The following is a 12,738-nucleotide window of genomic DNA, read 5'->3' on the forward strand; positions in this document are numbered from 1 at the left end:
TACTGAGCCTATTAATGGCCCATCTGTACTTTGCACAAGACATGGGACCAGTTGTGCGCAGTATGACCTGCTGATAGGCACCATCCAAACCATCTGTTGCTGAAATTTTTTTGGCTCTATAATATCTAGTACTGTTAAAATAGGTATAGTTACTGGGTATCCTTGCTCATTTTGGCATTTGTAGAATAAAGGCAACCGAAACAGAATTAAAGCATTCCATATCACCAGTCTTACAAAACAGAAGAGTATCTCTTCAATATCAGTGGTTCGTAGAGGCTGAGCTGAGGGCTACTGGTATTCAACAGAGAAGAGTGTAAAAACTGCAGTTCCAGAGAATAGCTGGAACTACTAAAAGCTGTGTTTTACCACCTGAGGTACAACACAGCCAGAGCTCACAGGTTGCTAAAACACAGCATTTAGGGCTAAAGGGTTTGAGGCAGTTTAAGCAGTAGCTGACTTTGAAATGTTCTTAACACGCCTTCAGATAACATTAACTTTAAATAAACTTGCTGAATACTCATGTAAATTATTTCCATTTGGCTGTCTCATTATTCAATATGCTTTCAAGGAACATGGTGATGAAAGAAGAAAAATACCTCTTTCTAACATAACCATACTGGCAAGAGGATCAACATTATCAGTATTCAAAGAATGTCTTGGCAGGATAAACCTTCATAAAAAAGAAGGAGCACTAGCTAATCCAAGTTGTCAAAATAGCAATAGTACTTCAAGGGTTGATCTGCAAAGTGATTCATTATTTATTGCTAATGCAAACAAAACATTCTGAGCAGAAAGAGCAATTGAGTGTTTCCTATCTTGGAAAGCACTGATGGAGAGTCCACAATAAATAAATTTGAGGAGGAATAGAGTACATCTATTTTCTTACCCACTAAAAATCAGCCAAAGGCTGGAAGAGGATTATCTGATTTCTTTTCTGTGAAGAACCACACTTCATGGCAATCAATATTTTCCAAACTAACAGAGACATGAAATGTAGAAAGAAGGAAAAAATTCTGGAAATTTCACTCAAAAGCATAAGACACACACCTTTTGAAAAAACCCCAATCAAACATGGTGGAAATTCAACATGCAATGTAGCATGCATCCTAAAACCATCTATACTTCAATAGCTCAATAAGAGGCCTGACTTGCCAAAGTAAGTTTCTGCTGGAATCAATCAGGTAACCATTTTCAGATGCCTAACCTCAGATACTTTATGACTGCTTCAGCCTTACTACATTCTTCCCCAGTAAAGCCTTTCACAGAATCTATGCTTTCACAGAAAGATTTGGGTTGAAAGGGACCTTGCAGATCATCTGCTTCCAATTCCCCAGCCATGGTTTCTTGAGAAACCTTTCTCAAGACCAGTTGCTCAAACCCCATCCAATCCACCATTCTCTTTCAACTTCATATAAAAGACAGTAATTAAAAAACTAGGAGGATTTGGTTTTTCTGGGGGAGGGTTGCTTTTGGTTTTGTTTTCTGGTGTGGCTTTTTTTTTTTAAGTGCTAGTTTTGTAATTTATTTAGAAAATTTCCTTGAAATACATTTTCATTTACACTTTTTTTTATTTACTATCTTTTCTAGTCTTTCAAGACATCTTTCCTTCTCTCCTTCTATAAAGCTCATCTCTGCTATCTTCTTGCTCTTTTAAGCCCCGGAACCTGATCGTACTCCCAACATGTATCTTCTTCCATTGCAACAGAAAGTACTGGCTCAGCCTCAAGAATTTGGGGTTCTAAGAAGTCCTCTGAATAATTGCATATGCAATTTGTCTTTTAAATGACTCAATCTATGAGCTACATAAAAAATAAAGCTATTCTAAGGAGTTGATTCCTTCTCCTAGTGCATTTCTAACAAAAATATAACAGACACACACAAAAATCACCAATAACACTATTCAGCAGAGTATTACTGTAGCACAGATATGCTGTAGTGTCTGTATAGAAAAAACACCTTCCTGATCCAAATTAATAATTGTAATGACAACAATATTTAGCATATAAAGGCAAAAGAAATAAAGAATATTCATGTTCTGTGATAAGGTAAAATAAATGCACCATTGACCTACTGCAAGTTGCTACACACTGGCAATTCAGAATTTCAAATTTTTTAATGGGTGTGATACAACAAGTGACTTTTTATTTTGCACAGAATGCCAATGGCAATAGAAAGACAGGAATCTGAACTGAATTTTTTTAAAGTTCAGTTCAGTTTTTAACTTTAAAGCATCTCCATATGCACAGAGACAGACTACACTTTCTGTCTACTTGAGCCTTTAATTTTCATGTCTCAGCAATAGCTACTGAGCGACCCCTTGTGATGAAATGTTTGAGCACTTTCACACTTCTTTTTATTTTTTAACAAAATAAACTAAACAAACAAAAAGCTGGTAATGCAAAATAAAGAGTACAAAAACCCAGCACCAACTCTGTCATTACAGTGAATGAGACTTTTTTACCCATTCATATAACCCCTCAAACTGAGTATTGAAGAATGTACCTCTGAAGCTAGTAAGAAAGGTGCAATAAAACCCCCAATGTGCAGTGGCAACTATCATGCCACTCTTCACATCATTTTTGCAGGAAGTTTGGGAAAATATGTGAACACCTTCTTGTGCCTTACTGCCATTGTTTTGAAATAAACAGAGACAAAACCACTCCAAGATACTCAATAGTCTGATCAAAGGGATGAAATCAAAACACCATAAAGAATATAGCATTTATGACTTGTTGGAGAGAGCAAAACCAAACCACCAAGAAGACAAAATTAGTTTTATTAACCAACATTTAAGGCCAGTATTGTGAACCACTAGTAGATATGTCGAGAAGCCCAACACAATCTTGGAAGCAGACACCTTCCTGAGATGTCTGGTTTCAAACTCTCAGTGACCTCAATGAAATAAGACTGCAAGTAGCTCCTCTTTCTCAGCACTGAAATACTAATTCTGTAGCCAGCTTTAGTTTTTCACAGTATCTACACAGTGATATTTAAAAATACATCCATAAATACAATCAAAGCCTGTTAAACGAGTCCAGACAAAGAAGGGAAATCTGCTGTCATTTCAGAAAAGCACACAGTGCCTTCTCCTACTCCCACTGAAAAGGAACCGAAGTGTGAATGTTTGATTGATGGGGTAACTGATAAGTCTCAGTGAGCATGACAAATATCAACAAACAGCATTATCTTAGAACAGAAACAGAACTGCTGAGGGATCCGACCACCAGATGTCACTCTCTACTTTGCGGCAACTTGGAAGTTCATCAGAAACTGATCCTTTAAATAGCTGACAGAAAAAACCTCATTATTACCTTATTATGTGTTAATGTTATCCTCAGGTCTGGTTTAATGATACCATATGCTGTCAGTAGATCTTGGACTTTTTTCAGTTCTTCCTTACATTTTCTATTTGTTGAGTAAAACTGCTTTCTTACAGGAAGATTCTTAAACAAATTTAGGACTGTCACTGTAGTACCTGCAAGCAGGTGATAAAAATAAAGCAGAAATTACACTGAAAGCAAATCACTGACTGGATATTGAGGAAACTATTTTTACTTAGACATATTTGTATGCTGCTGCACTAAATCAGTTATTAGCATGGGAAGAAATACACCAGATTAGCAGTCAATTAGCATACCCAAAAGATATCTCAAGAACTTTGGTTCTTCTCCTTCATTTAGAGTTATGACTGCAGCATTAAGCTGTCTTTCATACACACTAACAATAGCAAGAATCAGCACTAAATAAAGCTGAAGACTCTCCCAATGCACAAGTTAGCCTTCATTAACAAAATAATTGATTAACAGACTAGAATCTAACCACGCATATCTGGAGGCAAATGAACACTGTGCTTCATTAAGGGCCTTCACAAGCTTTTGCTTTAGGGTAGCACCTGAAGTGCCAAGTATCTCTGCACAAGGCACAGTACACAATACAACGTAGGAGGAGGAATATTCACCTACCAACACAAGCACATAAATTCCTAGCCCATAAGGATATTGGAAAGCATGAACTATGTCAGAGAATTCAACCATTTCAATGAAAGACAAGGCATTGCAACCTGCAGGCTTTCTGGCTGTGGAAAACACTATACAGGCTAAATCTTAAAAAGAATCCTTATTAAAAGTTAAGTACACACCCTCCCTGCAGGTTAGAAGGAACTGTGACTGAGCCTGGCTCTACAGCCACACTGCTTCCAGCAATTCCTGTGTATGGCAGCAGGGCAACTCTTGCTCCTTTAAGCAAGGATTTTGCTACATACAGAAACATTAATTTGGTCCTGAAGAAATCTTTCATATACTTATACAGACTTGGAGCATTTAATTTTTGCAGGTTTGATTTCCACTGTCAGCTTAAAGAGTGAGTCAGAGAAGGAGAAACTAGTTTATAATTACAATCTAGAACAACTTCCAAGGCATATCATCTCTTAAGCTATGACAACACATTCTCAGCTGACAGACACAAGGCAAGAAACGTTTACAGCTGCAAAGATTTCATACTCAGCCTTTAAGCACCCAACAGGTATTTCAACATCAGATAGAGCCTCAGAGAAACACAAAATACATCTGTCACCTTGCAACAACACAACAGTGATAGCCTACCTTGCCCAAGATGGGAAGGCTTTTTAGAGGTTACATGCCCATTGCTATCCAAAGCATACTGAATGCTGAAATCATCAGCAGCTGTCTTTGTTGTGACCAAAACCTGAAGAAAGTGATTTAAAAAAACCTACATTAATCAGGGATAGACAAAGTTCAGAGTAAGCTTAGATAAGCTCTGATATCACACTCACCACTCTGTTACTTTAGTCACCATAATTACATTTAATTCGTTTATAAAATTTTTCTTCAACAGGTATTTCTTAAACATTACACATTATTCTGCATGTTTTGTGCCATTTAACTAAAAGCATTTCTATCAGGCTAATTTACAAAGCACAGCAGTTCCTACTATCTAAAACACACACCTCTCTATTTTCTACTCTAGCACAGATTAAATAAACTTTATCAATTGACAGTTCTGCATTTTTACCTTCAGTGAGACAAACACACTATGACAAATTAAATTCATGTGAGATTCCACAAACTTAAAGACTACTCTCAAACGAACAGTATATTACCTTTCTACACCTAAACATATCTGGCAATCAGTCACGGCAAATTTTGTAAGCTATTAAGGTAATACACAGATTGCTTTAGCAAGAGCAGTCATAAATCAGAGTTCAGGTTCCAACATTGTGAATAACAGAACCACTGCCTTTTAACCACCTGGAAGACAAAGTTTAACACACATACAGAGCTTCAGGATATTTTGGCTTATTTTAGTGTCTCACATGAATCACTCAGCATTCAGTCATGCCCCTGGAGAGAAAAACAAGAATTGATTAACTGAAAATTACAGTATTGCAGACCTACTTAAGGGCCAATAGCAAAGTACCTTCAAACTGAAATTTCAGGGGGCAGTTTGGGTAGGCAGAACACAATTAATGCCAGGAGTGCTAATTAACATAATTACTGATACAAGGAGTAATACCTATTAAAGCACTTCATACACTCAGGCCACCTCCCATCTCTTATGAAACGTAGCACAGAGCTGATGAGAAGCTCTGAACAGATGGCATTCTGCTCTGAGAGCTCATTAGAAGAAACCAATGATTGAGGTCTGTCATCATCTATCAAAACACCAACACTTTTGAAAGCATCTTTGGAAATCGCCATCCAAATACACAACCCACTCCTGCTTAGTGCAATGTGAATGCAGCCCAAGGTACCAAGGAGTGAAGCTGTAATATCTCTCCTGACCTCAACAGCTGATGGTTCCAACCAGACACAGGCACTGTTATCTCTAATTGGATTGGTCTAAACCTCAGCAGACTTAAATCCAAAACTTGACCTTGGTGCAGAATGACTTCGGAAAGGGAGAGCACCAGAGATCTGGCAGATGCTGTGCCTTTAGCAGCCTGAACACTTTTCAGATGGTTTTGAGCAAACATATTTACTTTTAGCCAACAAGTTAAGTCGCAAATATTAGTACACTGCCAATCCTCTTAACACAAACATATGGCTGAGACTCAGCTAGGTCAGGTAGCAGGTTCCTGTTTACTCATAGGGACAAAGTTTGTGCAATTGCAGTCACATACATGTCAAGGAGCAACAAGGAGCGCAGCAAGATCCCATGACTGTTGATCTTCTGATAACAAGGCAGAAATCGTTACTGGAATGGCGGCTATGTGGGCCATCAGTTCCCTGAAATTACTTCTCCTGGCCATCACCTGCTGCTCTTCTCTTGATCTACCCTAATTCAAGTAGCAAAGTCACCCATATTCCCTGATACAAAAGGAAAAAGACTACAACACAATCTGTCTGTTATCTGTTGTGACCGAGCAAAATAAACAGAGCCCTGCTGTGACCTGTGTGACAGAAAGGCAGGACTGACACAAACAAGAAATTCAGACGACATTCCTCTGGGGCTGGGGAGAAAGGCAGCATACACACAAGCACATCCCTGGCAGTGTGCTGAAACACCTGAACTCTTTGCATAGAATAAAGTTTTCATGAACATATACAGACAACAAAACCTGTAACAAAAGGCTACACGTTTATAGCTAGTGCTCACCTCTGATATGCTGCAAATCGATCCCAAAGCTTCCCCACGGAAACCGTACGTGGTCAGCCTTTCAAGGTCCTCAGAAGAGCTGATTTTGGAGGTGTAGTGTTTAACTGCCATAACTGAAACATCATCAGCCTTGATTCCACTGCCATTGTCTCTTACTTCTATTTTGCTAAACCCGTAATTCTCCTAAAAAAAGAACAAAACACAAAGGAGCAGTAAAACAACCAAATTAATTAAGACATAAGTTTGAAGCAGCTGAGGTCACAGCTTCTAATTATCCATACAGAAGTGGAAGTTTTGCTTGTTTGGAGGAACTGAGCAACCATTAAATGTCTCTGTTTAAGGAAAAAAAAAAAAAAGAAAAATACACCATGTCAGGATAACAGTGATGGTTCCTCTAATCAAATAACGTAATTCATAGCCTGTGATTTGGAAACAGCACAACCCAAGCTCAAAAGGACACCCATAGCCAGAAAACTGAAGATTTACCGCCTCTTTTCACCTCTCCTACCTATTTGGTATCATTTTTTTGAACTCACTTGAATGCAGCTCTGCATCCATTGAATTCGGTAGAACCTCACTTCACACTATTTTCAGTTTCAATTTTGATTGCTGTTATTCCACTACATTTTCCAAGTTCAATATACAGAAGATGAAACTCTAATGGGGGGCAAGGTATGAATGATGAGGGTAACAAAAAAGCCTGTAAAGAGAGACAGTGCTTTGCAAAAACAAGTAAAGATTCCTAGAGGCTCTTTTAAGACAGCCTTCAAGGAAGCAACGTTCAGTATTTGTGATTTACCTTTACATACATGCAATGCATATTTTACTGAATTCCAGTTTAAATATGTCATTCCAGTAAGCACCAGCATAAATAGGGTAAAACTCTGAAACACAGATATTTACAACAGCTAAATAAAAGATGAAATTTAGGTTCTGTAACATCACAAAAAGTGCAGCAAAAAATTCTTCTTTCCAGCTACATTACAGTCTGCACAAGTGAGCAGCACCTAGAAGAACAACAAGCCAGGTGGAGAAAGTAATCACAGCTGCAGGATCACTAAGCTTCTTTCACAGAAGCAAGACTGGCTCTTTGAAAAGATTATGATGCAACACACAAAAAAAGTGCTGTAGTTTGTAATACATCTAGGTGACTTTAAAACTAGTTTTGCTTAGAAAGAATTATCTTAAAACAGCAGCTGGCACCACTGATGCTGGACAGAGCATGTGGTGGTTGATCACTGAAAGCAGGTTGATTAAACAGAACAAACTTTGCTGTCCTACCTGGGCCTATCCTGAAAACAGTAATGAAAAATTATAATGTACTCACAAGGCTATTTCTTGAAGGAAAAAAAATGATGCAATCAAAACCGAAAGAAAGGTATCTAAAGAAACCACCTCTATCACACATAATCTGCTCTAGGAAACATCAAAAGCCTCTAGGTAGGCTCAGAACCACAATGCACAAAACACAACAGAAATAGGGGTACATTTCACTTTCTGTTGTAATGAATGGTGCAAAAGCTGTCTTCAGGTGAAAAAACAATGCTTTTGTTCATGTTTGAATCAACCTCCTACTGGGCAGCAAAACAGAACTAAGCAGTACACCTCAACTGAGCACAAAAACACCTAAGGAAACAGAGGCAGGAAATCCTCAGTGGGCTCCAATTTTCCATTCTAGTTTTTACTTTCAGACCAGTTAGCTGCTTAAAAAAAGTGAGTTTATCTTGAATCAAAATCTTACATAAATCATTCTCTTATTTCCCTTCTAAACTTACTAATTTTTACTTGTGTACGTTTTATGTAAATATTACAGTGCTTGAACTCTGTATTTTGTTACATCTTCCTCCATGAGCTGAATCTTACCAAGGTTATGAACCCATGAAATGTTTGAGTTACACTGCCAGGTCACTGATAGCAATCAGTATGATTCAGATTTGATACACAGTGCAAAGATGCCAAATAACATCACCTATGGGTGTTTGGTCAATCAGGACATAAACACCAGCCAAAGCTTCCCACTGCAGTTCACCACTGCCATGACTCTTATCTGAGATCCATTCCATCTCCAGGCGAATTCCTGTCTGTCTATCCAAAAGTAGTTGTGATCTTTGTTCAGGCAAATTGGATAAATTATGCCCTGCTATTTCATCCAAAAAAGTTTAGAACAGTGAAAATGCTGCAGTTTCAGGCAAAACCCATCAAGCTGCAAAATGGAATTTCAAAGTTTCTCTTCTCTGTTATGCTTTTGAACTAATCCAGAATTAATGTGGTCATTGACCTCTATTACATGGTTGGAGTTATTTTAATTTCCCATTTAAAAATACCAGAAAAAAATCCATTGTTTTACAGTATTACTGTCTACAGTTGTGCAGCGGGCAGGTCTTCTCCCCTAGTACCCACAGAAGAATGATCATCAAATATCCTTCAATCACTGACAACTTGTGTAAAGCCAGGTTTGTTTGTTTGGAACTACAGTGTTTTGGATTGGGCTGGAATGACACAAGAATGGGACAGTAGTGTAGATGACTCCTGCACTGAAAATGGTTTAAAATGCTCTTTTTAATTGATTTGGGACACAGCTGGTTACTGTGCTGTGAAACCCACACTGGTTAGAGGGCTCTCTCCTCTGCAAGGTTTGTTCCAGCCATTCTGGAACACTCCAAAACCTTTCTGTTCGCTTCTTGCAGCTCCCAGGATCTGATCCCAACACCCTTTACTCCCACTGTGCACACACTACTCACTTTGGACTTACTTGCTTCATGGCAAGATACTCTGCAATGTAAACATTGAGAAGACAGAGCTTATGAGAAACCATAGCCAAGACAGAACATCTTCAGCTCACTCACAGAAGTAACAATCCATGTTCCTTGGCATCTACAGGAAAGCATTCTCAGCTGGAAAAACTCTAGACTCCTTCAGAAAATACAGCAGACATGGACAAAGAAGCAGAAACTGAACTGACCTCCTAGTTAAGAGCATTTGCCTAATGCCTAATTCAAGAATATCCTATACATTCATTGTTATTTGCAGAAAGGAAATTGGATACAACTCTGAATACATACATTTATACAGGACATAACAACACTTCTGTCTTACTAAGCAGGAGATAGTGCTACTATACAGCTGCTGACAAAACACTACAAAAGCAGAAACAGGACAGCAAGAGAAGCTGACCAGTTACCCATTACACCAAATTTGTTGGGAAAAAAAGCTCAAATTCTTTATCAAAAGTAGCATTTGCTATTGTCAGAAACTATCCTTGAGTGACATGTCAGTTTTTTTGAACAGTTTGAAAGAGTTAGAAATAGCCAGAGTTCACCCTGCTAATTAGAGACAGGATGATGATTTGTATAACAAAAACATCTTTTGTTTTTGTAATCAAGCTTTTCCACTGTCTCCATTTTCTCCTTTCCTACAATACTTTGCAATGAGCATTAAATATGTCAGCCTACAGCAAACCTAAGGCCAGCATCTTTTAAAAGAGGCTATTAGTCAGAAAATGTAAACTTTAAGCAGGAAAAGGATTAAGAAAGCTGACAGTCTTTTCCCCACGATACAATCAGAACCACAAACACGCTTTACTCTTTCAGAGCAGGGACTCAAAAACACAAATAGAAACTAATTTTGTACCATTTTTACTGAAGGTAAAAATATATATGTATAAATATATAATAATCATCACCATTCCCCAAACCACAATAGCCTAAAAAACCCACACTTGCAGCTTTCCTTGCATCTTATTTTATATTCAATTTGTTTTGACAGAAAGACTTACCAGTTTAATATCAATGCCTGTAGCATCAGCATCCAAGGAATTCTCTACCAGCTCCTTCACCACACTGACAACTGAAGTGATCACCTGAGAACTTGAAAGGAGCCGAATTGTCTCTCCAGGCAGCTGTTTCATGGTGGAATAAGATTCAGGGACACTGCACAGAAAAATAACAGAAAAAAAGAGCAAAACTACAATTACACATTTCTAAGAAACTGTTTCACAGGACTTTTAAATGTAGAAAAACACAACATTATGGCTGGGAAGTGAAATGTTCAAGTTACAGCAGGACCCAGCTTTCCCTGCAGTCAATAGGTGTTGGGAGAGAAATGGGGAGGCAACACAGTGGTGCTGAGGAAAAGCCATACTCAATGGCAATGAGATCTACCAGCAAAAATGAAAACCAAACCCAAGAAGTTCTCCATTACAGTCTTGCCTCTCTGATCTGATGTACTGTGTGCTCTCAGACAGGTCCTTTTATTTCTATGTCACTCTGTCTCTCACTTGAAAATGAAGATGGCTTATAAAACAGTGGAGATTTTTTTTTAATTATTGGAAATACAAAGGGTTATAAAATTCTTGCTATATTATGGAGACACTCTCTCATGAAGAGATTGTACATGGATCTGTGAATTTCAGCATGCACTTCTGTTTAAGTACTTACACTGACACAAACAGCCAAGCCCCAAGAAAACTACTTTGCTGATCCTTGTAGCCTGCCACGAAAGACTTCAACCACAGTTTTACATACATATGAGCGAGGCAGGGGAAAAAGCAGTGCTAGGCAGCACTTTGCACCTCAAGAATGGTTCAGATAGGCTTCTCTTCTCTGGGTTATGTTACATAATGCTATTTACACTGAAAGGCAAACAATCCTGACAGTCCTGGCTTCCCCATTGATTTAGTCCTGTCAGGTATCTGCTGAAGAACACAGACTGCACACTCAGCACCTGTCCCTCAAGGATATGAGCACACGTGGAGGAATGGAACAAACCCAAACTTCCTCCTGACACAGGCAGGACCTGGTGAGGGATTGCAGCCAACACCCCCAAGCATCACTGCCCTGCAGGGTATATGCAGCTGATACAACAATTACAGGACATTTCTCTGCCTCAGCATCCTTCTAAAGACAGCTTAAACATAAAAGACAAAGTAAAAATGCGGTTACTTGGGTTGGGGGGGGAAGGAAGTAGTGTGTTATGAAGTACAAGCAGCACTGAAACTTTTCTAGGAACAGCTACAAAGGGGTTTTCTCTTTATTATTGTTATCTACATTGCAAAGGGAGTTTGCCTTTCGAATGTGGTAAAAGGATTGGACGAAGCGTTTTCCCACCAACAGGAAAACAAGAGGAGCAGGAGAAAAGGTGCGGTGCTGAAGAGGAGCCGATGTTAGTATCATGTACACGTGTTCAGAGAGGCAGGTTTTGAGGCATTCACGCACTGCTCAGGACTCCTGTGTCAAGTGCTTCACGGTTTACTCATGGCAGTAAATCAGATGAGAGCTGGATGTCTCTCCATCAAAAGACACTGACTAAGATACGGGAAGGTCTTAAAGCAGAAACGCTGCAGACATCAAAGACAAATTTTCTGTGAGGTGTGACTGATGCAGGCTCCTGGTGTGCCCTCCCCTGCCCTGGATCCAAACGGAGGGATGCAAGGCCGGCCACATCTCAGGAACATCTGCTGGGAGGCAGAGAGGCACCTCTGGGGCGTCCTACCCATGGAGAGGCATCCAGCCTGTGACGCCTTTTCGCTAAAAGACAAATATCTCAGCTCCAGACACCTTACTACTGTAACTCTTCACGGACCAGAGAGGCTCTGTGGGATAGCGTGGGAGCCCTATCAATGATCTAACCCTTGTATCCCTTTACAGCAAGTCCAATAGGCCATCAACTACAATTCTACACACCCTCAACTAAACCGGGAATAAAATCTCCCTAAACTTCACGACTCCAGCCCCCACAGCCGTCTGGAACCACACCAGGAACCGCCCCCCTCCGGGCACCGCCTTTCTCAGGGACCCTCCCCAGCACGCAGTGAGGCGATTCTTAGGTTTATGCAACGACAAAACGGGCGAAAAGCTGCGGATAATCCCTGTGGGCCCTCCCTCGAGTTTACCCCGAAGCACACGAGCCGTCCGCAGTTCCCGGTTCTCGCTGCGAGCGGCGGGGCGCGGCTCCCGCTCTGCCCGGCGCTCGCTGCTCCCCGGGGCCTGCCCGGCCTCTGCCCAGGGCCCAGCCCGGCCCAGCCGCCCTCGGGAAGCGGCGCCCCGGCCCCGGCGCGGCCTCAGCGAGGCGGCGGCGCTTCCCGCCCGCTGCCGCCCCGCGGCTGCGCTACCTGCGCGCCCGCCC

General features: G+C 40.2%; 1 protein-coding gene across 2 annotated transcripts in view; it reads right to left on the bottom strand.

The window, feature by feature from the left end:
* The window catches only part of PMS1 (PMS1 homolog 1, mismatch repair system component), a 43,854-nt gene that overhangs the window by 30,711 nt on the left and 405 nt on the right, over positions 1-12,738 (bottom strand). The window contains exons 1-5 of one of the 2 annotated variants that reach the window (XM_063399908.1): positions 12,506-12,687; positions 10,391-10,544; positions 6,616-6,798; positions 4,602-4,704; positions 3,312-3,475 (exon numbers count right to left, since the gene is read on the bottom strand). In XM_063399908.1, the coding sequence (XP_063255978.1) occupies positions 3,312-3,475; positions 4,602-4,704; positions 6,616-6,798; positions 10,391-10,522 (582 nt within the window). In that variant the 5' untranslated portion in view covers positions 10,523-10,544; positions 12,506-12,687. Of the gene's footprint in view, positions 1-3,311; positions 3,476-4,601; positions 4,705-6,615; positions 6,799-10,390; positions 10,545-12,505; positions 12,688-12,738 lie in introns of those variants that run through there. The other variant, XM_063399907.1, reaches the window with a different exon arrangement.

Source organism: Prinia subflava, chromosome 6 (assembly GCF_021018805.1).
Source record: "Prinia subflava isolate CZ2003 ecotype Zambia chromosome 6, Cam_Psub_1.2, whole genome shotgun sequence".
NCBI lineage: Eukaryota > Metazoa > Chordata > Aves > Passeriformes > Cisticolidae > Prinia > Prinia subflava.